This window comes from Heterocephalus glaber, unplaced genomic scaffold, assembly GCF_053883595.1.
Source record: "Heterocephalus glaber isolate CG9 unplaced genomic scaffold, H.glaber_assembly_v1.0 deba00001479, whole genome shotgun sequence".
Taxonomy (NCBI): Eukaryota; Metazoa; Chordata; class Mammalia; order Rodentia; family Bathyergidae; genus Heterocephalus; species Heterocephalus glaber.
This window is the reverse complement of record NW_028258316.1, coordinates 14,266,356-14,293,632: the sequence shown is the minus strand read 5'-3', so window position 1 is coordinate 14,293,632 and position 27,277 is coordinate 14,266,356. Positions and strand designations below refer to the sequence as shown.

Here is a 27,277-nt window from a genome sequence, read left to right as displayed (position 1 = left end):
AAAAAAAAAGTGGTACAGGATCTAGGGATGTAGTCAGTGGAAAGGACCAGTGTTTGGTAACTGAAATAGAATATCAGCCTAGCATTCCCTTCATGTGTACATCCTTTCTCATAAGTGATTCTTTTACCATAGCTCTGTAACACTGCAGGGCCCATGGCCTAGGTCACTGATGGTGAACCTTTTAGAGCTTTCAGAGACACAGACAGCCTGCTCCGGCACATATGCCATAAGTTTGCCACCACTGGGCTAGGTAATTTTAGGTTTGTCCTGGGTCAGTGTAGATCTTCTCAGGCTAAATCTCTTTTTCCCATGATGTTATTCTTTTACTCTTCTCTAAAATGTAATGACTTTATTTTTAACTTCTGAAACTTTCCATATAAGGCTTACTTCTCCCCTGAAGCCTTCTGAGTTTTTTAATTTATCCATTCATGGGCACTTAGCTTTGAGGGTCAGTGATTAAAGTAGTGTCAGTCCTGAGGTTGGGGAGGGGCTCGGAAGCCAAGAGCCATGAGTAGGATGAGCATGGAAAGAGATACCCAGCTTGGAAGAGTGAAGTCCTGAGAGTTTCTGCAGGCTGTCATGGGGTGGCTCTTCATGTAGCCAGTTGGGGAAATAACTAGGTGGCAGATGTTGGCACTCTATAAGGAAAAATACTGTAGCTCAGTAGTACAGCACTTTCCCTAGCATGTGCAAGGCCCTGGGTTCAACCCTCACCACTGAAGGGAAGGAGAAAGGAAAGGGAAGAAAGAAGGAAGGGAGGGAGAGGGGGAGCAAAAGAGAGAGAAAATATCCTATATAAAAACCTTCAAGTTAGTTGGACTTCTTAAAGAGATGGAGAACTTCTCACCTCCAAGAATGTTCTGGCAACGTTAGATGTGTAAGAATGGTTGGGCTAGATGAGCTATGTGGTGTTGGACACCTCTAGACTTCAATATATGGGCTTGGGCAGATTTTAAAGTTTCTTCCTCAGTAAATCATGTACTTGGATCGAGCTTGACATTTCACTGGGCTCCTCTTGTGAGCGTTATAATTTGGTTTGGTTCTGTTCTTCAGGTATTTTTGGAAGGGAGAAATAGAAGAAGCCACTGAGATCTTGTTGGTGAGTGAGGATGGGGCAGAGGAAGTCTTGATGGAGGAATGAGTGAGACAAAGGCTTTTTCCCAGGTTCTAATTAAAAATTAGGGAAGAGCAAATGATTGAAGGTTTTTGATGTCCAAGGCTGATTTGGGAGCTAGTGACCTACCCTGGTGACTCAGGAGGAGCACTGTCTCTTAAATAGCCAGATGAGTAAGCAGGGGTAGAGCTGGGGCTCCAGTCTTACAGTAGTGATATTTTCTTTCTTTTTTTGCAGTTGATAAAGACAAGGACTTCCAAGGTCCCCGTGCTCTCCAGCTATATCAGGTAAGGCTGGCATCTTTTGTCACTCACTTACGATAAGACTAGCCAGGGATGTGCTGGGCACCAAATGAATGAGCTTGAGAAGCAGGAGAGCTGGAATTGAGCCACCAACTCTTAAGAAGTCCTTTTTCCTCTTTTTGTGTGTGTATGGTGTTGGGGATTGAACTCAGGGTCTCATATATGGTAGGCAAGTACACTACCACTGGATTATACTTCTAGCCCCCAACTTGTATTCTTTTTTTTAAATTTCTTTTTTTTTGGTACTGGGGAATCAAACTCAGGACCTTGTGCTTACAAGGCAGGTGCCAGAACCACTGAGCTAAATCCCCAGCCGTCCCAACTTGTATTTTTATAGAAAGTAATATTTTCCAAAAACAAAAAAAATTAGTGAGGAAAATGACATCATTTTATATATTTTTTTCAAAATCTGGCTTACTAAGACATCTGGATCTCTTCAGAACCATTTTGGAACAATTTTATGCTTTTAATAAATTCAAATTTTCTAAAATTCTAATTTTTTGCTTCAAAACATCAATGGCAATAAATGATGTAAATAGTCTTCATTTGAATCATGGGCTTTGTTCCTAATTTAGAAAATGTCTACCTAATACTCAAACCAGAGTTACCATAATTTGTAAAACTGACAAATTAGGGTAACTTGAGCTTCAGAGCAAAAATGTTGTTCCAACAAAAAGTTGTCTAGTTTAGCCTATGACTCAGACACACAAGTCTGTGACAATTTTGTTTGTTTGTTTTTTGGTACTGGGGATTGAACTCAGGACCTTGTGCTTGTGAGGCAGGCACCGGAACCCCTGAGCTAAATCCCTAGCCCTTTTTTTTTTTGAGGCAAAGTCTTGCCTACATAGTCTAGGCTGGCCTTGAACTCATTATGTACCCTGGGCTGGCCTCAAACTTGCAGTGATTCTCCTGCCTCAGCCTCCCAAGTATTGGGATTACAGGCATGTGCAACCAAACCTGGCCTTTTTATTTGCAGTACCAGGGATTAAACTCAGGACCTTGCACTTGTGAGGCAGGTGCAGTGCCACTGAGCTAAATCCCTGGCCCCTGCTAACTTTTGAACCTAGATATACAGCAGAAGTGCTTTATGTGTATTTCCCATCTTTCCTCTCAGAATATTACAAAGACACATAGTGAAAGGCTGAAATTTAATAAAAATAGTAATCTTTAGTACTTCAAAGATGTTAAAACACCAGTGTGTGGTGGTAAAGAATACAGTGACAAGGGCGGGGATGTTGCTCAGTGGCACCGCGCCTGCCTGACAAGCACAAGGGTCTAAGTTCGATCCCCAGTACCAAAAAATAAAACAAAATAAAATAAAATAAAATAAATACAGTGACAGTGAGTACAGTTTGGTGCCCCTGTCTTGACTCATACTAAGGTACCAGTAATTTTACCCATCGTTTCTAATGCACCATCAGGCAAACATCAACATAATAAAAAGATAAATGACAAATTAATGTTGTAATTTTGCTGAAGCCCAAATCCTCATGTTTCCTTAGTCTGGAGAGCGAAGAGAACTTGCTGTGTGTGACAAGGCCCAGGTGACAGTAAAGAGAGAAGAGTGAAATAGTAAAGAGAGATTACTGTGGGCCAAGGGGCATTGAAGAGCCTGTGCAAAAAGTCAGTGGTTGAGTTGGGCCTTGAGGAAGAGAGAGGCTTTTAACTGATGAACAGGAGCAAGGAGAATGTTCTGAGTGGGGAGGAACACAGTGGAGACACGGGGAAGGCACAGTGATGTGGATGAGTTAGTGATGAAAACACTAGCTAACCACTAATGAGTGTTGAAGTGCCAATCAGGTACTAAGTGAGTTCTTTGTCTACCTTGTTGTATTTAGTTTTCATCCATTCAACCAGGTAGGTACTGTTTTTATCCCTCCTTTTGTAGGGAACTTTAGAGAAAGTAAGTGACTTGTCCATGGCCACATAGCTAGTTATGGCAAACTCAGAATCTGAACCTGTATCTGTGAGACTTTTAAAGCTATGGCCCAACTCACCACTGGCTGACAGATGGGAAACATAGGCTCAGGAGTCACGGGCCATGGTGCTGGCCAGGTGGGCTGTAGCGGATTAGAGAACCTCCTCTGGGGCTGGCCTGTTGGGTTTTATTTCCTGGGTGGATTCTAATCCTAGTCACCTTCTTTCCAAAGGTTGGTGCATCCCTTTGAAATCCCAGAGGTCTTCAGTCTTCCCATGGATCAAGGAGATGTACACTATTTAAAGTGGCTTGAGGAGGCCATGGAGGAGGACTGAGTGGGAGAATCTTCTTGCGCATCTTGCTAACTGCCTCTACCCTTCATTGGCTGCACTCTGGCAAGAGTGAGTCTCCTGCCTCCCAGAATCTGTGGATTCTGTGTCACTGTCAGCACAGAGGAGCAACCAACCTGTGTAGGCTGAAGGTCCATGGCTCGAGGCTGGAAGCGAAGGTCGGGGCAGAAAGAACCCAGTGGAATTTGTCTCTGTTTCAAGGTGGCCAGAGGTGGGAGGGTGAGGATGGTTGTGTGTACCAATGAAGAGGTGACAGTGAGGATGAAGTTTGTCATCTTTAGTCACCAAGCCTATCTCAAATGCCTGAGGTGTGACTGGTCTCCTGCTTCTTATGGGGAGGAATAGATCCAGTGACCTTGTTCACTTGGAAGTGTATGGGATGAATGCCTCCTTCTCAAGGGGCTAGCAAGTTCTTTGTTCAAAAGGATGAATTGTAATGGTGGAATTTCAGAGATCAGCAGGATTATTTTTCCTAAAGAGGCTTTTGTTGCTCTGGAGTCTTGAGGTGGCACTGAGGATTAGGGCTTAAACATGGCCTCATGGGTTGGCAGTAAGTCTTGGCTCCTTCTTAGTCTGAATGTAATAGATGTCAGAAGGTTCTGGTGCCCTGCTCAGGGAAGATGTAGGTTCTGAGCACAGAATCTAAGCCCTGGGAACCTGTTAGACCAGTTTTCACATTTGCTGTACAGAGCTCCAGGGGTTGACAGAGGTCCCTGGGGCTGCCTGGTGGAGGGTAAGAGCTAGAGGCCCCCACCGACTCTCCTGTCAGTGCACTGTGACTTTGCTTTTTAAGCTTGAGCTCCCCTACAAGATTTGGGTGTGTTTTGGGGGGGGGGGGCGGAATTTTCTTTGTCAAAAGTTAGTAAATCACTGCTCTAAGCTAGTCTCCATTTTATTACTAAAGAAAACAACTTATAGATGCCCAGAAAGGCTGTGGCATGTTGTTACACGTGGTACTTCTGTGGCTGCTCATGCCGTGTCGGCTCCATGGTGAAAGAGCATAGGGAAGGCAAGGAATGCTGAGTCCTAGCTGTGAGAAGAGAGACTTGACCCAGGCCCTGCCCATGAATCTGTCACAAAGTTAACTCCATTTTGTGGGGACCACAGGCCATTAGGGCTGGGAACCACAGACAGCTGTGGTATGCTGGTCTCCTACAGGAAAACATGTGTGTGAAGTTCTGACACCTGCTGTGCTTCGCCCACCTTAGTACTCCCAGATATGAAATGGGGAAGATGTCCAAGGACCCATCTGTGAAGACCTTATAGGAACTGTAGGATGAGGCCCTTCCAAGGGTTCAGAGGATGCCAGTGGGGATTTGGGAGGCTGTCTGGGGAAAAGAATAGAGAATGCTAACGGTGATGTCCCTTGCTTTTTCTAACAGATCAGTTTCTGACACATATACAAATCTTCTATAAAATAAACACTACTTAAAATGCATTATGGTGCCCTGTTGATTGTCTGTATTGCTTTTAGGATAAAGACCAATTTGTAGGTCTAGATTTCAAGGCCCTTCAGAACATTGCCTCAGTTCACCTCTTCCATCATCGTTGCCCTCAGACAGATGGCTCCCCTGCATTGTGTGATGTTATTCTTGTGTTCATGCCATCCCCTCTGCCTGGAGTACCCTTTTGCTTGAATGCTTGTGACACATGGCTGCTTCTATGGAAGCTTTGGCTCCCCAGCTAGGACTGTCTCCTGCCCTGGTGTTCCTTTTATCTTTGTGCATTACAGTGCCCTTGTATTGCTGGGTCATGACCTGCTTGAGGTCAGGGGCATGTCTGAACCTGTTTGATCTGTTGTACGGAATTTGGCAAGTGTCTTCCCCAGTTGATGTTTCAAGGATTTAGACAATGGATGCTTTCTCTAGAGTACATGGTTTAAGTTGTGGAATTGGTGAAATCTAACTTTTTTCCTTGAACTTTATTAAAGGGGGATTAATTTCAAAGGAGATTGTTCTGTCTGTGACCTTTATTCGTTCATTTTCTGTGCAGTGGTGTTAATCAGAAAACTTTTTGGGTGGTCTGCATTTGCATAAACGTCAGAATTGACTGTTATGGGAAATGGGAGGAGAGGGACATTTACTAAGCACCAGTTCTGTCAGCAAGGTACTGTCCTAGCTTCTAAGGTCTTAGAAGTTATCCTTGTTCATTGTCTTCCTTTTGCTGGTGAACAGAAAGTATAAGACACTTCAACTAAGAAGCAGAGCTAGGATGTGAACCTGAGTCTGTGATTTTAAAACTAATGTTCTTATTCCCTTTGATTCAAAGAAGGTAAAGTCCCTACAGACCCAGAGAACCTGCGTAGTCAGCTCTAAAGGAAAAGAGTTAGTTTTTGAAACATCTCTTTCTGTAATATAAGTCAGTTGGCCTAGTGCTTACACATATATTGCATCATTCACTCCTATCCGTTTCACAGATGAAGGAATAGATTCAGAGTTCAGTGACCTTTAGGATCTGTGTAACTCCAGTCTACATGGTATGGTCACCATCCCACACTGCCTTCCCAGAAAGACATTGTAGAAGCCAGAGCTAGATCCTCAACCATTACCTCCATGTGAAAATCCCTTTCTAGCATTTCTTAGGAAATGTATGCTTTTAATCCAGAAGCTCTAGAAAAATCAGTTAAGAAAATGAAGAAAAGTATCGTAATTATTCTGTGAGTACTAAAGCTTATTAGTACAGAAACATCAGTTTGAAAAAAAAATCCACCTTCATCAAACTAAGAATAAGAGCACAAAACACTAACATGCTGAGTTAAAGAACTGAGACAAGAGCATGTAAGAGAGAAATGATCACTATCTAATTAATCCTGCTTTTGGTTGTTGCCATGTCAGGAGTGAATGCATCTGGCCCTGTCTTCTGCTATCTGTGTAATTTTATATAGATCCTGTGAGTGGCATTCCAAGAAATAAACTTTGGGAGTAAAACAAATTCTTAAGGTGGCAATTTGGACACTTGGTTGATTTTATGAGCTGTTACCCTTTCTAGGATATTCAAATATCACATTACTATTTGAATACATCCAGTAGATGTCCCTTGGCATTTTCTAGTCTTTTATATCTTCTTTGCAGTAAATACTACTAAGCTTAATACGTCCTTTTTATTAAACAAAATATTTTCAGATATCTATAATGATGAAGAAAAAGTATAAGGAGTAAAGTACCTTAAGAATAACTGACAGTTTGGGGAAGTTCTGAGAATTCTAATACCTTGTTCCAAAACCCCAAAGGTAAATGCTGTGAACTTGCAAGCACTGGTCCAGACCACAGAGGAGGCACTCTTCAGCCTGGTGGCCACAGGCTTTAGGAGGCTAGAGAGCTGTTCATGGACCAGACCTTGGGCTAGAATTGAGGTCTTTCAACACCTAGCACCTAGCATTTCTTTAATTCCATTGATTTCAGCCCAAAGAATGAATAATCCTCCCATCCCAGCTACCATTGTGGTTTTATTCCAAAGGAGACTAAAAAGTTGAAGCAGTGGGAGTGGTAGTTAATGCAAATGTTTAAAGGCAGCTGTTACTAACACAACTAGGCCCTCCACTGGGGATTAATAGGCTATAGTTTGCCCCTGGAACTATTAGAATTCAATTGAACTCATGGCCTTCACCTTTCTACACAACTGACCTGTTCTGTACCCCTTCAATCTCTATTTCTCTCCAAACTGCCCTAAATTTACAGGCTTAAAGTAATAATCAGTAACATGTGTGAAGTTCCCCTCCGAACATGTGGGGAGCCAGGTCCTGCTGGGATTATTAGTGTTACAGGTTATGACCAGCACAGCCCGGTTGAGCCATAGAATTGGTTCACATTTCTAGAATTGTGTGCCTGGGTGTACTGAGCCAAGTTTGTAATGCCTGTATTTACACATTTTAATAGAGTCTATTTCTGAGTTCATTTCCCATCTTTTCTTTATGTTCCTCACCTAATCCATACCCCCTCCCCCATGGGTCAGGGAGTCAGAGTAAAAAAGTTTCCACATTTTCTCTGCCAATAAGGACAGGAATATTGTTGAATGCTGTAAGCAGTGGCAGGAGTGGCAGGATGGCCAGAGGATGGGGTCCAGCCCTCCTCCTAAGCCTAACCTCTGGAAAGCCACAGTAGAAGCCAGAACCAGTTCCTTCTGCTATCCAACAGCTGCTATCAGGAAAATAGGATTTTTCAAAGGGAATTTTTACACTGTTAACAAGACACATTAATTATAACTTTAATATAACAAATGTTATTAAAAGCAGCAATTCAAAACCATGATCTTTTAGAAGGTGCACAAGGTTGTAAGGTCAGTTGGCAGTAATGCAGCTATTATCTGGTATGAATGAAATGCTGGGGTAGGGGTCGGGTGACCTTGTTAGGCCTTGTGCTGTCTTCCCAAGTGGGCCCCCCTTTCCACCTCTGCCCTTCAGGCCCAGAGTCTCTGGAGCCCAAGTAGGGAAGGTGCTGAAACAGGCCCCACACATCCTGGCTTTCTCAGGAGCCTGAAAGCAGGCCTGTGAGCTTGCTGTGCTCACTGGCCAGCAGGAAGCCACAGATTGGATCCCAGCTCCCCTTCCACCTGGTCCCAGCTGGGGGTCTCTAACAGCAGCTGTGGGGCAGAGATCTGGGCCCAGTGCCTACTTGTCCCTGCCTGGGCTGTGCCAAGAAAGCAGAGATGTAAGTGGGCTATGCTCAGGAGGTGAGATCCCTTTGAAAGGCACTGTAGGAGTTGAGGTTTAAGGCAGAGGCTGTCTAAGCTATGTCGGAGACCCCGAGTGCTCACAGGCAGGCAGGGGGGCCATTCTAGTAATGGAAAAACAAGCTTCTCAGGCCTGCTGTCCTGCTGCTGCTTCTCTTCTACCTTCCTTCGCCTTCCAGCTGGTGGTCCGCAAAACCCAGCCAAGCTGGAGGCCATAGCAGCAGTTGGCAAGGCTGGTATCAGTCTGGTGCCCCTGTCCCCCACTCCTAGTCAAGGCACTTCTTTCCATTTTCCAATCAAATGAGTCAGTTTCTAATATCTCTGGAAGCAGCAAAAATGAGGGTCCCACCCCTCCCCCCACTTTTGGTTTCCCTTGAGATGGGGCCTGACGCTGATGTCTTCTGCAGCAGAGACCCAGCTCTTGACTCCCCAGGTCCTGGGTCCCAGTGTCTCTGCCACATGGGTTTTCCCCTCACCCGCTTCCAGGAGCAAGAGGAAGTGGCAGGAAAGGGAGGAAGAGAAGCTCCACTTTCAGCCATTCTCCCTTGGGCTCCCATTCTTATAATGGGGTTCCAAGGAGGACTGCTGCCCAGGGGTCAGGTGTGCACGTGGAGGATGTGTAAACACACACACACCCAAAGGGATGAGAGGTGCAGGAATGGAGACTCAGGGACAAAAAGATTGGGCCTGAGGAGAAAGAGTTACAGAGCTAAGGGGACACAAATTCGGAGGAACCAGTAAAGAGTTTGAGGGGTGTGGAGCGTGTAGACACTAAACAAGAGCCAGCAAGACCTCAGACCCAGGCACAGGGGTGATGGGCCTAGGGAAGCCAGAGAACAACTGTCACAGCAGCAGTGCAGGCTTTGGCCTTGGCCTGGTGAGCAGGCAGCGGGGCCTTTGGCCAGGCACTTGCAGCTCCATCCTGCTTCCCTCCCCAGCCCCAGCCTGGGGAAAATGGGAGCCTATGGCTTCTACTATCCCTCCTTTGGTTTTCAGGGCTTCGGGCATCCACCCAAGGGGCAGTCAGTAAGGGGTGGTCCCTTCCCATTCCACCAGGTACTGAACCTTGCCCTCTGGCGTGACCCTCCGTGCCAACACCTGGTACTTCTCCCCACAGGCCAACCTCCCAGCTGCACCAAAGTAGTTGGTGATCGAGGACTTGAGGTGGGACAGAGACGAGTCGTCTTCACTGATGCTTTCAAATGTATGGCTGTCGATGCCTTCATCTGGCCGATCAGGGCCCGAAGCCCCCTCGGCACTGCTGTCCGAGGGACAGCATCCACCCAGCTCGGCCGCCCGCCTCTTGGCCCGCAGGGGCATGTACGCTTTGGCTGCCAGCTTTCTCTTTCGGCTGCCCACTGTCCGTCTATATCAGGCAGGGGAAGAGGAAGATGATGGGAATGAGATGGAACAACTAACAGTTTCTTGCCCTAAGCAATCTTCTAGCTTCTAGGAACAGTGCTAGGTCCTGGGCATGGGTTTATCTCACTGCATCCTCATGATAATCCTGTAAGGGAGGGGGAAACTGAGCCTGCAGAAAAGTGAACAGCTGGAGAGTTGCACAGACAGGATTCAACCTAGGTAGTCTGACTCTAAAGTGTGTGCTCTTTGTATCTGGGGTCCAGGACCACACAAATGTAGGTATGTTCCTGCCATTTTCTGTGCCTCAACACAGTACTGCTTAGGCTGCCCTGTCCCTCACCTGGACTTCTTTGGAGCTAGTTGGTACAAGTAGGCATAGAGAAAGGGCTTGTGAAGTAAAGACTCATACCACCTAGGCAGAGGTATTAAAGAAATGGGCATACAAGGCAAAGTACACATTCACAAATGCATAGCAACGGAAGCCAAGACCTGAAGCATTAATGAGAATGAAAGAAACAGGAAAAAAGACATTAAACTACAGGGCTAGGGGTATAGCTCAGTAGCAGATTGCTTGCCTGGCATGCATGAAGCCCTGGGTTCAGTCCCTAGCACTGAGAAACATAACAGAATTACAGAGAAAATAGAGAAAGACACCTAGACAGAGATGTTTGGAGGTAGAGAGATACTTCCAGACATACCTCTACCAGTGTTATACTTTTAGTTCTACTTCTGCAATGGCCTTATGTATCCTAAAATAGTTAGAGGCACCTGAGTGCTGGAGAAATCCTTGTGCTTTGCAGCACCACCCTCCTGATGGTGTTATAGTTAGCTACTGCCAAAGAGGCTGTATCCTCATTGAGGCCCCAGGGATTTCTGTCCTCCTTCCCAGACTTAACTCTATGAGATGCTATCCTCCCTTCCTCCCAAATAAATGGCTCTTTCTCTTAGACAGCCTGAAAGACAGACACCAGATTCAGACAGCCAAGGACCAGGGGCAGGGGACCCTGCAGGCCGAGAGGCACAGACATGCAAACCGTGGCACGCAGAGGCCTAGAACCCTACAGAATGAAACAGTCTCTGGCCAAACAACCCTAGAACTGAAATCAGCCAGAGGAGTCACAGGACATTCTGCAGCTCACAAAGAGCCTTTCAAAGAGATGGCACCTGAATGCCTATCCTAAGCCCCACCTAAGCCCTAGTCACTTGGAATCAGAGCAGCCCAGAGCCAGACTCTCAAAATAGCAGATGGATGAGGTCTGCCAGCCGAGACTCATGCACAGAATGAGCCCCACAGGTTGCAACAGTATGGGGGCGATGGCAGTGCTTGCAGAGCCTGAAGGGTAGCCCCCAGGAGCTCACCTGGAGTCATAAGAGAGGCTGGTGGAGGCGGAGCCAGAGGTACTGGCGGCATCGGTGGAGTCCACATCTGAGAAGAAGGTCTGGCCTGAGCTGGCACTGAGAGGGGAGAAACGGTGAGCCTGACATTAGCCAGGCCTAGCAAGGTCCTGCCAGTTTGGCTCTTGGGGTCCCTTGGGACCTCAGGCCTCTTTCTGTCCCTCTAATATGTATCCATCATCCCAGCAGAGGCCACCTTCCTTCTCCTGAGCTTCCCACCATCACACTTGCCTGTCCATGTTCTACTCGTCCAGCTTTCAAAGTCTAGGAGCTCAGAAAGCCTTCCCTGCCCACTGTCCCCTAGGGGTGATGGAGGCACTGGTGACGACAATACTTAATGAGGCACAAGACACCTGTGCAACACCTTACAATCAAAAGAGCTTCCATTTGTAGTATCTTATTTGGAGAAAACATGAGGAGCCTCATGGAGGCTGAGGAGTTTAACTAAAACCACATACACTGGTAAGCAGGGTCTGGAGCTCAGATCTGTCTGAATCTAAGTCTTTCCTTCCTCCATGGCCTCCAGAAAGCACTGAATGAGCTTCAGTGACATTGGAACTAAGATGATAAAAGGTACAGTCCCTCCTGTGGGGTGCTGTGGGCAGACACAGGTAGGGTCCAGCACAGCCTTGGAGGCCAGCAGAGGCCTCCTGGAGGAAGCAGGCTCCTGAGTCTCCAAATGGGGTTCAGCAGGGAAGAGAGCATTTCAGACCCAGAGTGATACGAGCAAAGACGAGTATCAAACTGCATCGTCAGGGTGGGGTAAGCACAGGGACTTCAGTCTGCTGTGTGAGGAAGGGAGTGCCAGAAGTGAGGGCTGCTCTGGGAAGCATGAAAGCTCTAGTGTTAAAAGAGCCTCTTGTAGCCTGACACAACATGGACCCTGTAACTAGGGGTTCCAGAAGGACCCCAGGGGAGGCCCCACTCCTTCAGAATGCGATTTCTGCCTTGTCCCCTTCCAGAGCTTTGCCCACTGCTGGGGGGTGGAGGGAGCCTCCCCATCAGTTCCTTCCCAGTCTCCAGAGCAGCCTTTTCTGCTGGGCTCCTCACCGCTACCTTTTTAAACTCTGAATTTCATCCACCGTGAAGTCAAATATGCTGGCTAGGTGATGGTTGGTGCTCCAGGCTGAAGTGAAGTCACTCTGTGGACACAGGAAGGAAAAGGAGGATGTGTCAGCCAGTGTCAAATCTGCCTCCCCGACATTCCCTCTCCCCTGCTGAGGGCCACACAAGCCGTCCGCTGTCCTGCCAGGGCTGCTGGGGTTAAGACCTGTCCACTCCTCTTTATTCTGTGTCCTGACCAAAGAGCCAAGTCACCTGGTTCTTGTCCTGGTGCTGTCCCCAGCCCACTGGATGACCTTTGATCTTTCTGGGCCTCAGCTACCCCAACTGCAAAATGGGGACATTAACACCTTCCCTGCTTCACACTTAGAGGTGTGAGGAAGCACAATGAAGTTAAATAATGATCGTAAAAGTGCCTTTAAACTGTAAAGTACTAGGGAGAGGAGCATGGTTGATATTACTGTTCACAGGGAGGGCTTCATTAAGGATGCAGAAGATGTGCCCTAGGGTCCTGGTTCTAGGTTGGGCTTGGCTTCTACCTTGATGTCTGACTGCAGGAAAGTCACTCTCCCACCCTGCCCTCAGTTTCCCCACCTGCTCGGCAGGGGCAAGGATTTTTTTTTTTCAGTACCAGAGATTGAACTCAGGACTTTGCCCTTTTGAGGGGGGCGAAGTGCCACTGAGCTAAATTCCCGGCCCTGGGGGTGAGGATATTACATGCCCCTGTTTGGGTTCTCAGGAGATCTTGGAGAGATGAGGGAGTGGTCTCAGGAGTGCTCGGCTTTTCTGTGTGTCACTGTGATAGGAAACAGGACAGTCCCCTGGGCTTGGAGGACTTTGCTTTCTGCGAGGGAATCCCTAATGTGTGCTGGTCCTGCGTGTGAAAGTGGAGAGTAAGAAAACAAGGAACTAACACTGGGAATAGCATCTTCCAGCAAAAACTTTGATCTTTTTCTTCTATAAACTCGCCTTTTCTGCTGCTGGAATTCGTGAGGCAACAAACTGTGGAGACAGAAAAGGGAGAGGATGGCCCAGTCAGAGCCTGAGGGCCAGAGGGTGGCCCAGAGGGAGGAGCCTCGCCAGTGGTGGGAGTGGGACGGGCTCAGAAGGATGGCACATGGCAGTACCTCCCCAAGCAGCCCGGGGAGGAAGGTATAGGGGGGCCTAGAGGGGCTGCTGTTCAGCGGAAAAAGAAAAGGTGCTCCTCAGTCATGTGTGTCCAGAAGCCCTGTCCCAACACCCAGGAAGCTGGGGCAGGCTCAGCCAGGAGGGTGAGGGTGCCTCAGCTCACTCAGACGACCCCTTCTCTGCACAGCCCTAGTGCAGCAGGCTAGGTCCCTGATCTGGCTTCCTCTAAGTGAGGCTTAGGGGGTGGTGATAGAAGGAGTCTGGGGGCCCCTAACTTGCCCTCTCAGGGTGCCTGCAGCTGGATGTAGGGGCTCCTGGCTTATGTGGATGCCACCAGATTGTGTGGGCCCACTTCACGGCCCATCTGCTGGCCGTGGGAGCTGGGAACAGAGAACCCCAGTCTGGCTGCAGCCCTAGCCCGGGGTCCCCAAGCACTGACCCAGGCTTGCTCTTTCCTCTCTTACGCAGCTCAGAGGAGGCACCATTCTCACTTGGTACCAGGCCCTTGTCAGGTAGCAGCTTCCCTGGAGGGTTGGGTGGGACGCGGATGCGCAGGCGGAAAATGCACTTTTTCTTCTTGATCTCCTTGCCACAGAGGAACCTGGGGATAGATAAGGAGAGAAGGCCCTGGAGTCAGTCAGTCTGTTGTTGTGGGGAGCTTGGGTGCGAGTGTTAGACAAGCCTCTTGGCTCCCATGACCCCTGAGCTAACCCAGAGTGGCCTTAGGGGACACTGATTCCTCCAAGCCCACCGAGTGAGGGGTCTCAGTTGAGAATGTGGCTGATGACTCCTCCAACAAGTGTGTGGTTCTTGCTGCTCCTCTCATCCCTTTTCTTTGCCTCAATCAGCTCCAAGGCTGCCTCCTACAGGAAGGGCTTCCTCAGTTCACAGTGGAACTCCTGGGGTCCAGACACATTCCATCTCATTCTGTTTTCTGGTCTCCTTCAAAACTGGAGAGGCACCACTGGACACTTCCTCCTCCTTTCAACACTGGCCGAGCAGCCTTGAGGCTGCAGAGATGGCTTGGACCCAGGACTGCCCTCAAGAGCCTGTCCACTTTGAGGCCAGAGGCTGCATACTGAGGAGTGGGCTGTGCTGAGCCCCAAACCAGAAGAAGTAGGAGCAGGTCATTTTGCTAAAGGTATATGGGAAGCTTTCACAGAAGCATGTCTTACTCTCCACCGTGGCTCAGACCTATACAGGGCTGACACAGAGCAGTAGCTCTGTGAGTTCTCGCTGATGGAACAGATGGTTAAATGGGACAGAAGAACACAGGCAAAGGGAAGAGCACCAGCGAAGGCACTGGATGAGGAGCCAAGGGCATAGTGGCTGGCACTCAAGCAAAAGGGACAATGACAGACATATAGGCAGGGCTTGATCATAAAAGACCTTGAATACCCAGATAGGGAGCCAAGGCATTTCCTGTGATGGTGATGGTGGTGGTGGTGGGGAGGGATGTAGCTGGCTCTGGGTCCTGAGAACTCTGAAGGGGAAGACATGGGCTGGGGGATGCATTAGAAGGTTGCAGCCCACCCGAGAGATGGTGATTTGACCACTCAGTGCCTGGCCCAGGACCCTAGCTGGTTTGAGCAGGAGAGATTCTCAGAGCGGGACCACTCCCCTATGGAGCTGAGCCCAGTATCCAGATGAATCAGGATGCTGGGGTGCTTGGCAAAAGAAGAACCCTGATTGTCTTTGCTCCCTGGATCCTAAAGAATGGGAAGGAATGATTCAGTCACAGAGAAGGCCAGGAAGACAGGAAGGGAGCACAGCTTGGGCAAAGGCTGTGAGTAGGAAAAGCGTTTAGATTGCAGTCCCTCCTGTCAGAGGCTGAGGCATTCCCTCCATCCTTGCATGCACCGGCTTTTGTAGCTGTTGAGAGCGTTGAGGAGATGTGGTCCTCGATCTGTCACAGGGGTGCTGGTGAGCTAGGGAAGAACAGGCCAGCAGGACAGTTAGACCCCCCCTGTGGAGTCTGAGGAGACCCCACTGTCCCCTTCCCCTGCCCCTCCTGAAGTCTCTGAGTCCTCCAGATGAGGACCACTGACTTATTTCAGATCTCAGACAAATCTTTTTACTTCCTGAACTCATTTCCCCATCTGTAAATGGAGAGACAAACTCTCAGCCTAAATCTTTCAAGAGCTTTAACAATGTTCATACCCTTCACCCAGGAATGGTTCTCCATGAGATCTATGCACTTGGGAAGGCTAAGACAAAAGGAAGTTCAGGTCCCACCTAGGCAACTTAATAAGACCTTGTCTCAAAGTAAAAAACAAGGGCTGGCAGTGTAGCTCAATGGTAGAGTGCCCCTGGGTTTGATCTCCACTAAGCAACAACAACAAAAAGATATATAGTAATGTGGAACACAATAAAAAACTTTGGTAACAAAAACATTACAAAACTGTTTACTGTACTGGACAAATAGAGGGGAAAAAAAACTACACTCAACAGTAAGGAAACCAGTAAACTGTGGTGGAAACTGATAATAGCCATTAAAATGTTTATGAAGATTCTTTCATATAGGAAAATAATTGTGTAATATAAGTTGAAAAGATGACTTAAAATTATTTTGCTATATCATATAAACAGAAAAATATGCAGAGAAGGGAGGCTGGAAGGAAAGGTATCTATGCAGTATTTCTAGTTATTTCTAGGTAGTGTGACACGAGAATATGGATTTTTAAGTCCACTTCCTAATGCTTTTTGCCAATTTAAATTTTTTTCTAATAGGAACATGTATGAATATTTTATAAATCAGGAAAAAAGTTTTTTAAAAATGCTGTCTTTTAAGGCTTTATAATAGGTATGTCTTATCAATGATCAAACACTATAAATGAAGATGTTATGTAAAGTTTGTGCCAAGCAAAAAAGTTACTTTTTTCTTTATTCCTTGTCTCATCAAAGAAAATCTGGGACAGTGGAGAAGATGCCTGGCTCTGCATGCAGCAGAGACAATTCTGAAGGTGCCAGTAGGGCCCAAGGGATGCATCCCTTTGTAGACATGGTTAGGAAGGTCCTGGCTCCAGCTCTAGCCTGGCCCCAGCCCAGGAGCTGACTACCACAAGTTGCTCTGCAGCTGACATTCTCAGAGGCGCTGTTACCTCACTGCCTGGATCTGAGGTGCCCGGGCTCCTGGAGCCCACTGTTCAGGACAGGATCAGCAGGGGGCAGGCCCACTCCACTTTCCATCCTAGCCAGGGAATCTGGAGAGGTCCAGGCACTTCAGCAAAAAAGCCCTGCTTTGCCCAGATTTGACCGATGGCCTAGATCCCAGGGGCTGCGTTGTTGAGGCTACAACTGTCCATGGTCAAAATTTGGGTCAGAGGCTTGGACAAAGGGTGCAGCAGCTCAAGGGAGACACCCAGCCCCTAGCCCTGCACTGCGAGGCTGTGGACAGACATCCCTGACTCCTGCCGCTCACATCTGCTGCCCTGCATACCTTGCCAAGCTGCAGGAGCTCCCAGTGGTGATTGACAAAGGCCAGAATCTCTTCGAAGTCAAAGTACTTCTTCTTGCTCTGCACTCCCAGGTTGTAGAGGGCCAGGTGGACCACATCCACCCTGGGCAAGAGGGCAAGGAGATGCGCCCAGTGAGGAACAGGGCAAACTGGAGGGAGGAGGGAAGGGAGAACTGGGAAAGGACAGCAGCGGGTTTGAACCAAGCCCCACTCACTCACCATCGCAGGGGCAGCCTCTCGATGTACTCTGGGCCCTGGTTACACACAGAGCAAAAGAACAGGTAGAACCTGTGGGAGGCAGAAAGGGGCCTGTGGTGGGAGGGGCTCTGACACCCTACCCAGGCCAGCCCCTCACCCCCACCTGCATTCCCAGTCAGCATTCTCACTCTGGGGCTGCTAGCCTCTGGGGGTGGGGTGGGTAAGGACAGGGCAGGACAGGGACCAAAGAACACGCCCCTACTCTTAATCCCCTTCCCCCAAATATTACCCTGGAGTGCAGCTGAGTTCACAGAGAGTGAGCTGAGCTAGGTCAGCTATAGTGGTCACCCTCTTCCCTCTGACACACACACAATTACAACACGAGACACTAAAAACATGCAATACATGGTTTGACATATACAGTGTCTCCCATTAGCATAGTCCCATTGGTTAGAAATCATCCATTTCCCCAGTGCCTCCCACAATTCTGGGCAGAGCTGGGGCAGGGACTGTGTCAGTCACCCTTTCTCCCCCTGACCATTGAAGAGACAGACTTGGGAAGGGTGGGATTTGCCTAAGGTACCCCACAATTCAATGGCAATTAGGGATGCGGTCTAGCACACCCTTTATGACAGAGCTGGAGCCTTATTTACCCTGAGCTGCTTCCTGTACACAGCTATGGACTAACACCTGGCAGGCAATCTGTGGGAGTTTGCTGCTGCCATCCCTCCTGTCCCATTATCACCTGACCCACAAGGCCCAGCTGGGCCAAATTCGCACCTACCGGTCTCCAAACATCATAGGTTCATTGAGGCACTGTGTGCAGGCCTCGTGGAACCACTGCCTACACCGGTAACATTGCAGCATCCGCAGGTACCATCTGGAGAGGTGGAAGAAGCAGGGTCAGCTAGGCATGAGGCTCACAACCAAAGTCTCGCCCTCCACCAGAAGAGAGGGAAGAGAACTGGCAGTTGTTGAATGCCTAGGCTAGTCCAGGGCATGTCCAGAGAGCCAGACACATGCCACCTCATTGGATCTTCCCATCTGGTAAAAGGTGGACCACTGTCCTCATAGTACATATGAGTCAGAGGTTAAAATGGCTAGCTCAAGGTCACTCAGAAAGCAAGTGGAGGATGGCGATTCAAATCCTAGTCTCCCCAACTTCAAAGCCCATGTTCTTCCTGCCATGGCACATTGGAGCCCCTCTTTTGGGCTGTGCCCCCAACACTGCTTCCCAAACATCAGTGACAAGGACAGGTTTGCCAGAGAGACTTCATGGAAGCATGATGGCTTCCTGTAAGTCACTGGGGGAAGGCCTATGTCTGGTTTTACTTGCCTTTTATCTGCCCTTTCATGGCCATTCAACAATTAGTCATCTACTATGAACAAAGAGCAAAAAGGTATTCCGTTTAACAACAGTTAATGCTTTTTTACCCTTTGTTGGGTGTGGTGCAGGTTAACATGCAGATTCCTTGGTTCATTTCACAAGGGTTCAATCTGTAGGGAAGCCTCTAGGAGATGCATTTTTAAAACTCACCCATTAAACAGTGAGAAGCACTACCTCAGTGCTGTAAAGGTTTCTGTAAGCATTGTCCATCTGTTATCTATTAGGCCTCCCAACACTCTGGGAGGTTCATGGGCAATTAAGGTAACTAAGCCCATTTAAGAGAGGCAACAGTTTAAGTGATTTTTCTGAGTTACCCCGCTGAGCTGTAAGCGTAGCCTTCAGACTTTCAGTTCCTGTCAAAAGGACTGTAGTCTGAGATTCTGGACTTAGGGGGTCCTGCAGGAAGGGGAAGACTGAAGGCAAAGACTCTACCTGTTATGTCTGCAGTTCCTTTCACAATGCCTGGCATAGCAGCCAAAAGGAACAAGCTCAATGGTTTGTGGCTTCATGGAAGGCCAGGTTGACCAGGAAGATCAGTTATACTCTGGCCCCATAGCAGGGCAAGAATTCCCTCCACAGCATTCCCAGGATAGGGGCTCTGCTTGCGCTTCTCTAGGGAAAAGGGTCTCACCCATTTCATTGGCTCTGACTGAGAAAAGGCAATCTTAACTGCTGTGCAACAATAGCATCACCACCAGCAGCTCATGTTTTTTAAGTGATTATCAAGTACTAGCCACTGTATGAGCCTTTATAGGAATTAATCAGCTCACAACCAACTCATGAAGTAAAAAAAGTAAGACAAGTGAGGCTCCGGGATTGCACTGACCTGCTAAGGGGCAGAGCCAGGATTCTGGACATCCTGGAGTGTGAGGCCTAGGCACTTCGCTACTCTTTGCTACTCCCTTCTTTCTATTCCTTCTTTTCTATGGGGCTCCAAGAAAGGTATCTGCTCTCTCCCCTCTACCCACTCCATGTCTCCGCTGCAGAGAAAGTGCCCCCATGCCATAAGGAGCCTGGTCCTCCAGCCTTAATCTTCAGGTTCTCACCTTGAGTCTTCTCCCCTCCCATCCCCCCCAAACCTTTACCTTCAGGCCCACCCCTCAAGGTCTCCTGGCAACTTTCCTGGCTTGCTGGCCTACCAGGGGCAGTAGGATGCTCCCCAACCTGCCCCACCTCTCTGGGGACCCTCCTCCTGCGAGCTGACCCAGTGGGCCCACCCCAGTCTTCGGGCCCCCTGCGCCCTGCCCCTGCAGTCTTACTCTCCGGGTCCGCCACAATAGCAGTAGCATTGCTGCTGGTTGGTGCGGTGAGGCGAATCCCAGTCGAGCTCCTCGGGCTGGTAGGACAGCACCATCTTCACGGCCTGCAGTGTCCTGGCGATGGCTCCCTTCTTCAGCGCGCCACCTTTCTGGGGGGAGATGAGGGCCCGAGTCACCTGCTGGCCCGGGTTGTACCACACAAGTCAGCACACAGCTGCTAAGGAAAATGCTACCCAGGGCTTGGAGGATGCACAGATATTCCAAAGTAATCAGGAACAAAAGGAGCTTTTTCTCGTCAATTCCAAGCTCATCCTCTATTCCAGAAGGATCTCCATTAATGATAGTATTAACAGTAATAAGCACGTATGGGTACAGTCACCAGTATATATTGAGTGTGGTATTGATGGGGAAGACACCATTAACCCGGGCCTCCTACTGCTGACACCATATCTGCATCCATTTTACAGCTGAGGAAACTGAGGTTTGGGAGGCTCTGGAACCTAACCAAGGACATACAGTGGTCAGAGGCAGAGGCACCATCTGTCTGCAAAGCCCCAGGGGGACCCTTCTGCTTGGAGCTTATCGTTTGTCATCAGCAGTCAGGCCTGAGCCTAGGGGCCTCTGGGCTCCCCCCGGGAAGGACAGGAAAGGAGGGAGGGCTCACCCGCACAGCCAGTGCGAAGATGCAGCGTCGGCAGAACCAGGGTGTGAGCAGAGGCTGGTTGGCACTGCCTGCTGTGGGGATGTGGCACTGCTGGTGGTAACCTGTGGCAGAGGAGGGGGTGTGAGTGCCCGAGAGGAAGCAGTGGCCAAAGGCCAGTTGGCCCGAAGGCAGCAAGGCTGGGAGGGCTGTGGCAAGGCCTAGGAGGAGCTCTGCCCGCCATCTGCCAGGAGACTGGCTGGTGATGCTACTCAGCCAACCTGGTATCAGGCTGGGGACTAAAAGACAGCACTGGCCAGTGGGCAGAGCATCAAGCTTCAGCACCTGCACCCCTTCCACCCATCCTGCCCACCTGGGAGGACCCTAAACTACGTACCCGGTTGTACTTTCCCAGCTTTCCCCAAGGTCCCCTCCCTGGGTCCTCATTCTCAGACTGGCTCCCTTTCACCCTGGTGCTCCAGGAGAAACAGGAAGCCAGCCGGAGCCACAGCAGCACAGAGCAGTGCCCACGGGAGGCCAGTGCATCAGGGACCCACAGGTCAGGGCCTTCTCAGTGCCCTGCTCCGCCACTCACCCAGGCCACACTTGCCACAGATGAGGATCTCATTCAGCGGTCCTGATGTTTTCCCCAGGCAGATGTTACACTTGGGCTCCTCCCCTGGAACGCCAGCTGAAAAAGACGCCCTTTTGGATCAGATCCAGCTAACAGGAATTAGAAGAGTTAAAATTAGCCCAAGGGCTAAGCCTCCACTCCACGCTGGGTCTCACAGGCCCCCTCTCTGAGTCTGCCCAGCCCTTCTGAGGGGCCTGGTATAATTACCCCATTCTAAAGATGGAGAAACTGAGGTTCGAGGAGGATAAGTCCCTTGCTTAGCTAGTAAGTAGGAGAGGTGGGATTCAGACCTATGGCTATTTGACTTCAAATCCTTTGTTCTTTTGAAACCCCTCCTGCATACTTTGTTTTGTTAAACATGTTTGTTAGATTTTAACATTATGGGATAATAACATGTTGTAATGATACTCCATGGTCTCATCAACAATTGTAACTCCTGGTCAATCTTGTTTTGACTATAATACAACCCACTTTTCCTTCTTGTCATTATTTTAAATCAAGATCTAGATTACAATCATTTTTCCATAAATATTTAGGTTGTATCTTTAAAAGATCAGGACTCAAAAAAGAAAACCAGAGCCTTTATTGATCTAAATATCAATAAATTCAGTTAGTGCTCACATTTCTGTCTCTCAAAAATATCATATTTTGTTGTTTTGAATCAAGATCTAAATAAAGTCCAGACATGGTGACCAGTTGATATGCTTTTAGGACTGCTTTTCATCTACTGATTCCCTCTCTATTGCTTTCATTTTTTGTTGAAAAATAAATGTTTTTATGTCTGTAAGAGTTGTATGAATATATTTCAATGTGTGCTTCTGTCTTATGTAACATGGAGGCTGAAAGTTTTGTAAAGGCAGAAATGATGTCACATTATCTCTGTATCCCTTGGACCTCATTTGGAATTGGCCTGTAATAGGTATTCAAGACATGTTTGGTGAATAACTCGCCAAACAAGGATGTTGCCTCCTATTCTGAATGTGCTCCAGGAAAGAGGTGCCACTGTTGGTCTCAGTAAGTTCTCAGTGGCTTACTGAAGCAATGGATCATAACCCCAGTGTCCCCAACCTGTGTTTTCACCTTAGGAGAGGGCCACCATGGCGCCCAGGAGGAGCAGGCATCCAGCCAGGGACTGTACAATAGCTATAGTATCTCCATAGTGCCTGGCATGCAGTGGGGTTTCTACAAAAGCCCTGCTAAGGTGAACTGTATTTCTTCTCCACCTGGGTCCTTATGCTTCAATAAGAGAGCAACTAGGACAGGAGACCCTCATGGCTTTGGAGCTGTATATTATAAATTTAGACTGAGGGGCTGGGAGAAGGAATCAGTCTTCCTTCATCACAAGTTCTTTACCAACTAGCTGGGTTCTGAGGTCTCCAGCTGGCAGATTTCTTGGAATCACCTTTTACTGTAACATGTTCTTTAAAAACTGCTTTCCTGTAACTCAGGAGCATTGGGCTATGCATTTTACATGGATTATTTGATTTAATCCCCTTAATCACTCTCATGCCAGGACTTTCATTACCTCCTTTCAGAGGAAGAAACTGAAACTCAGGTGATGTTACTTGCCCAAGGCTATGCAGCTAGTAATGGGCAAAGCTAGAACTTGGTGCAAGGTCTATCTGACCCTAAAACCTGCTCTTCCTCCCAAAGAGCTGCATTCATTTTCCTGTTAAGGATAAATGGCAAACAGCTTTCTTCTCTTTTGCCAACTCTGATTGGTAGTGGTTGCTTGGAACTCTATGTTACAAAATGAGAGTCATGGCTGACTATTGACATCTGTCATGTGTGTGGGAGAGAGAATGGCAGCAATAAAGCCCCAGATTTGTGATCTCTGTAAGACAGTGTTAGTTCTCTGTAGCAGGGATGGTACCAAGCCCAGCTCCCTTTCCATCCTGAAAGCAGGTTCAGCCCTACCAGGCATGTCCACCTTCATGATGCCTGACTGAGCCATCTGTTTTCTCGGTCTTTCTCCATCTATAACTCCTTGCCCCAGGGATAAAGCTACTCATTAGCTTTCTTCATATGCTGAGGTGACATTCTGATTGCCGGGTGTCCTCCTCATTCTTATTCCCTGCAGACCCAGAACTCTGAGCAGCAGGAGACAGAGTGCAGCAAAGAAACACAGACCTAAGACCCAGTCCCAGGGCGCTCCACAGCTCCCTGAGCCATTTCCCTATCTTCCCTGCCTCTCTCATGAGGCCTGGGCACTGAAGGCGAGGACAAGTATCACACATCTGGTAATCTGATCATCATCTCTGGGGGCAGGGGGTGAGGTTCCTGGACCAGGACAGAGGACAGATGCCAGGAATAAGAGACAGAAGGAGAGAAGGAAACACTGATGGTAGTGGCAGAGAGAGGACAGGGGAGGGCAGGAGTATCCTAAATGTCAGGAATACTCACCATGCTGTATGTCCTTCCACAGGACCCAGTATTTTGAATTATCTTCAAAAGTCACAAGGCAGCTTTGCTTAGTACTGCTGACCTGGAGCACAGAGAGAACCAACATGAGAGAGTAGCTGGAGAAGAGCCCAGCTAGAGCATGTTCTCCCTCGCTTTTTATTTCCTTGTGCTTCAGAAAGCAGGGCTAAGCTAGAAGAGGAAGTTAGCAGCTCTGTGCTCCTAGCCCTGGAGCTGACAGCCAGGGGCTACAGGGCAACTTGGCCGAGTCAACTTGGCCGAGTCAAACGCAGACAAACAGGCCACATGGTCACCTATACTCCTCTCCAGCCTGGTTCTATTTGCTTTGTGGATTCTCAGAGCAACCTACTAAAGAGTTCAATGGATGATGTTGGTCCTAGGGATGGTGCTGGAAAAACCAGGCTCTGGCTCCTTCTACCATCAGTTTCTGGGCATGATGGACATAAGGGAAACTCCTGGGGAATCTCCTATCGCTAGTCTGAAGACCAGACAGGATGAACAGAGAGATGCTGAGCCTGGGAAGAGGGGCCAGAAAGGAAAGCCTTACCCTCTTGATCTTCCCAAGGTAATACAGTCCATCTGTCCACCGGCACAGCACATACTGGCCCTCTGTCAGCTTGGACATCAGTTCTTTGAAGTTGTTCTTGGCCTTAGCCAAGGCCCCCTTGTTGGGGAGGTGGCTTGTGGCACCATAGGAGTCCCGAGTCCCTGAATCCAGAGCTCGATTCTCCATCAGCTTCCGCTGACACTTGAAGAAAAAGAGAACAAGGTTTTTATTTCTTGCTTCCCTGCTCCTGAAAGTCCATCAGGAGAAAAATAATACTACCGTTTCTGTCATCAATGCTGTGTGCCAGGCATATTTATTATTTCACTGAATCCTCATGACACCCGCAGAGGAGGGAGACATTATTATTCCCATTTTGCAGACGGCAAAACAGGTGTGGCAAGGAGAAGCAGCTGGTGGGCCAGTCAGAGACCTGGTTCATAATCAGGTAAGTTGATCCTAAGTCCTGATCTCTTACCCCTAAACTTTGCTGCTTCTGAGGAGAATGAATCTTGAACCAACACAGAGCAGAGGCTCTGTATGGGACGCTTGAACCATAACTCTATCCCAGGAGACTGAGGTTTTCTCCCTTAGGCAAACACGCTCCATGTTCTCTGGGTTGGCCACCATCTCCAAGGAGCACGCAAGAGGCCGAACATCACCCATCCTTACCCTGAGATCCACCCCTAGGAGGGAAAACTCCTGAGTGGCTTGTGAACTAGTGTAGACTTGGCTATCTGTATCTTTTGTGATCCCCTTTTGTGTTGCCAATTATGGGATGATTTCATGGATACCAATTCTGGGGCATTTAAAGCTGCTCATCCTGTTACCCAAATGCACATTTGCACTAAGCAACACTGCCAACCCCATTGGCCTCCCCACGCCTGGCTCTCCTCATCCTGGTAGATGTGCTGTTGCCCTTTGGAAGGCTGCTACCATGGTCCCCAGGAGCCCCAGGCACCCCAGACTTCTCCAACCCGGGAGCTGTCACAGCTGGCCAACCTCCAGCACAATGACCTGTGCTCTGTGCCTTCTTTTCCATCTTCCTGTCCTGGTCTGGGCTCAGGCCTCTTTTGCTTGGGCCATTCATTCATCCACCCCTTCAGTACTTGTTTCCTGAGCCTGGTGCGGAAGTTCACCACCACCGCCCAGCCCAGTCCTGCTTTTCTGCCTTTCCTCCAGACTCTTCCAGGAACCTTATGGCCTTGATTAGTGTTCAGCGTCTCCTCCTCTCTTGTCTGGGCTCACCTGGCTCCATGCACACCTGCACCCCTGGTTTTTCACTGCAGCCAAACAGCCTTGCTCTTGGTTCCCTGCACCTCTTAATCTGGTCCCCTCCCTTTCCGTGGCACTGGGCACCTGCTGTCATGACTAAGATGTCCATTGGGAGGGTCCTGTCCATGTCTGCATGGGAGAGTGTGTGTGTGTGTGTATGTGCGCACTCCTTCGAGACTGTGTAAGAGGATGTCCACAGCAGTGCAGGTGTAAATGAGTATGTGAAACTAAATACATGTTAGGGCCCCAAGGTGGGCAGGACACTGCCCAGGTGGTGGCTTCCCAGGGAAGGGTGGCCGCGTGTCCCCCCACCCCAGTTCCTCTATTTTCTCCAGGGCAGAGAGCACCAGCACTGGGCAGGGGATGCAGTGGGACCTCCTGTCTTCTCCTGTCACCTGGCTCCCTGGGCGCTGCGAGGTCCCCGGCCGCCTGGGCAGCAGCAGGTTCACAAACTGACACTTCCTCCCACGCTGCGCCTTTGGGAGCCGGCCGGGTCGCCGCACCTCCCTTGACCGAGCGGGGGCCTCCGTGGCGGCCCCCACCCCGCCCCATCCTCCCGGAGAGGCCCCCGCGGGCCGTGATTGGTTGATTCAAACACATCTGCAAAGAAATGCCTGTTTGCGGGTTCCCGTCGGCGTCCAGTTCAAATCCGCGGCACCCGGCGCGCGGGGCGCGGGGCCGGGCGGGGGCAGGAAGCGAGGATGATTCATGCGCCAGGGCCTCTCCCAGGGCGGCCGTTGGCTTTTAAAAAAGTGTCTGGGAGGGGGAAAAAAGGCTTGCAGAATTGCCCCCTTCGGGCTCCAGCGCTCCTCTCCTCCGTCGCTCCGACGCCCGACCTCCCCAGTCCCAGCCCGTCGCAGCCTGACTTCGGACGTGAGCAAAATCCCAAAAGCCCCGTCTGTCCTCCCTCCCCGCCGCTCCACAGGAAAAAGAATGGCTGAGGGCAAGGAAGAGCGACCTGTCACCCACGCTTCCCCAGGGTTGGGGACCCCCATTCCCCAATGGGGTTCCTGCTGCTCTGAGACACCGATCGCTCCCATCCCCGTCCCCGAGGCTCGCGGCCCCCAGGACTCCAACCCCCCGGGGCGCTCGTCCCGCCAAAGTTCCGCGGGGTTGCGGAACGAGGGGCGCGCGTGCGGGGAAAAGCGAGCGGCGGGGTCCCGACCGGCGGCCCGGAGCTTCTTACCGCGAGGCTGCGCGTCCGCGGCTTCCACTTGGCGTCCGGCCACCAGGCGCATCGGCGGCGGCGGCGGAGGCGGCTGCGCGCGGCCCGCGGCTGCCCGGCCGAGTGTCCGCCCGTGGGGCCGGGGTCGGGGTCTCGGCGGGGGCGGGGCGGGGCGGGGGCGCCGCGGGGAGGGAGGGAGGGGAGGCGGGGGAGGGAGGGGCCGGGGCGCTCAGGAAGGGGCCCCCCGGGCGCGGGACGCCATCTTTTTCGCGTTTTCCCGCGAATTATTGACGTCCCGCTTATGTAATTAGCAGGGGCCGCGCCGGCTTCGCCATTGGAGCTCGCGGCCGCCCGGTCCCCGCCCGCCGCCGTGCAGACACGCAGAGCCCGGGGCCCGCTCGGTCCCGCGGCGGAAATACCGCTCCGCGCCCAGGGCGCAGCCCGCGGGCCACTGATGGAGGAAACTGAGTCCTGCGCACCGCACGGGGCACTGCTGGCAGCTGCACAGGCACAGCGGGGTGGGGTGGGGACATGGCATAGCCGCAGACCCAGGACAACCCAAACGGGTCGCCCAGCACCTGCATTACAACATGGACATTTCACCCAGAGACCCAGACACACACGCAGCGCACCAGCGCAGACAGAAGTCACCACACACCTCACAGCTAACGCTAACACCGTACAACGAACTACCGTGCACACAGTCTTCAGAGGTAGACACACACAAGGACAGCAACGTGCTCCCAGCACAGACCCAGCAGAACTTGGAGGGAGGTGAATACAAGGTGACAAGCATACCATGCATAGGGCTGTGATATGTAACAACACAGACACACAAGAATACAGCTGTAAACTGCACACACACGGTGCACCGAAATATAACACAAGATCAATCTCATGCACCACACATGCAAACCCAACACGTGAGTAAGTGGCACGCAATGAAAGACAGAGTCATAAGATAACAGATTGAGACAGTGGGCATGGCTCCAATCAGA

The 27,277-nt window shown here is 49.8% G+C and overlaps 2 protein-coding genes across 5 annotated transcripts in view; one reads left to right on the top strand and one right to left on the bottom strand.

Moving 5' to 3' along the window:
• LOC101712031 (protein CutA homolog) overlaps window positions 1–27,277 on the top strand; it is an 85,273-nt gene that overhangs the window by 19,991 nt on the left and 38,005 nt on the right. For 3 of the 4 annotated variants that reach the window (XM_087182842.1, XM_087182843.1, XM_087182841.1), the window contains exons 4-5: window positions 1,054–1,099; window positions 1,352–1,401. In XM_087182842.1, coding sequence (XP_087038968.1) covers window positions 1,054–1,099; window positions 1,352–1,401 — 96 coding nt within the window. Of the gene's footprint in view, window positions 1–1,053; window positions 1,100–1,351; window positions 1,402–3,566; window positions 5,123–27,277 lie in introns of those variants that run through there. The other variant, XM_004849468.4, reaches the window with a different exon arrangement.
• Phf19 (PHD finger protein 19) lies at window positions 7,863–26,453 on the bottom strand. Its single transcript, XM_004849466.3, has 15 exons — window positions 26,301–26,453; window positions 23,843–24,043; window positions 23,278–23,359; window positions 20,836–20,931; window positions 20,265–20,365; window positions 19,601–19,749; window positions 17,739–17,834; window positions 16,976–17,044; window positions 16,739–16,859; window positions 15,160–15,227; window positions 13,739–13,900; window positions 13,086–13,173; window positions 12,166–12,251; window positions 11,074–11,169; window positions 7,863–9,718 (listed from the first exon to the last, which is right to left on the bottom strand). Exons 2-15 carry the CDS (start codon window positions 24,026–24,028, stop codon window positions 9,376–9,378), a joined length of 1,743 nt encoding a protein of 580 aa, XP_004849523.1. The 5' UTR covers window positions 24,029–24,043; window positions 26,301–26,453; the 3' UTR covers window positions 7,863–9,375.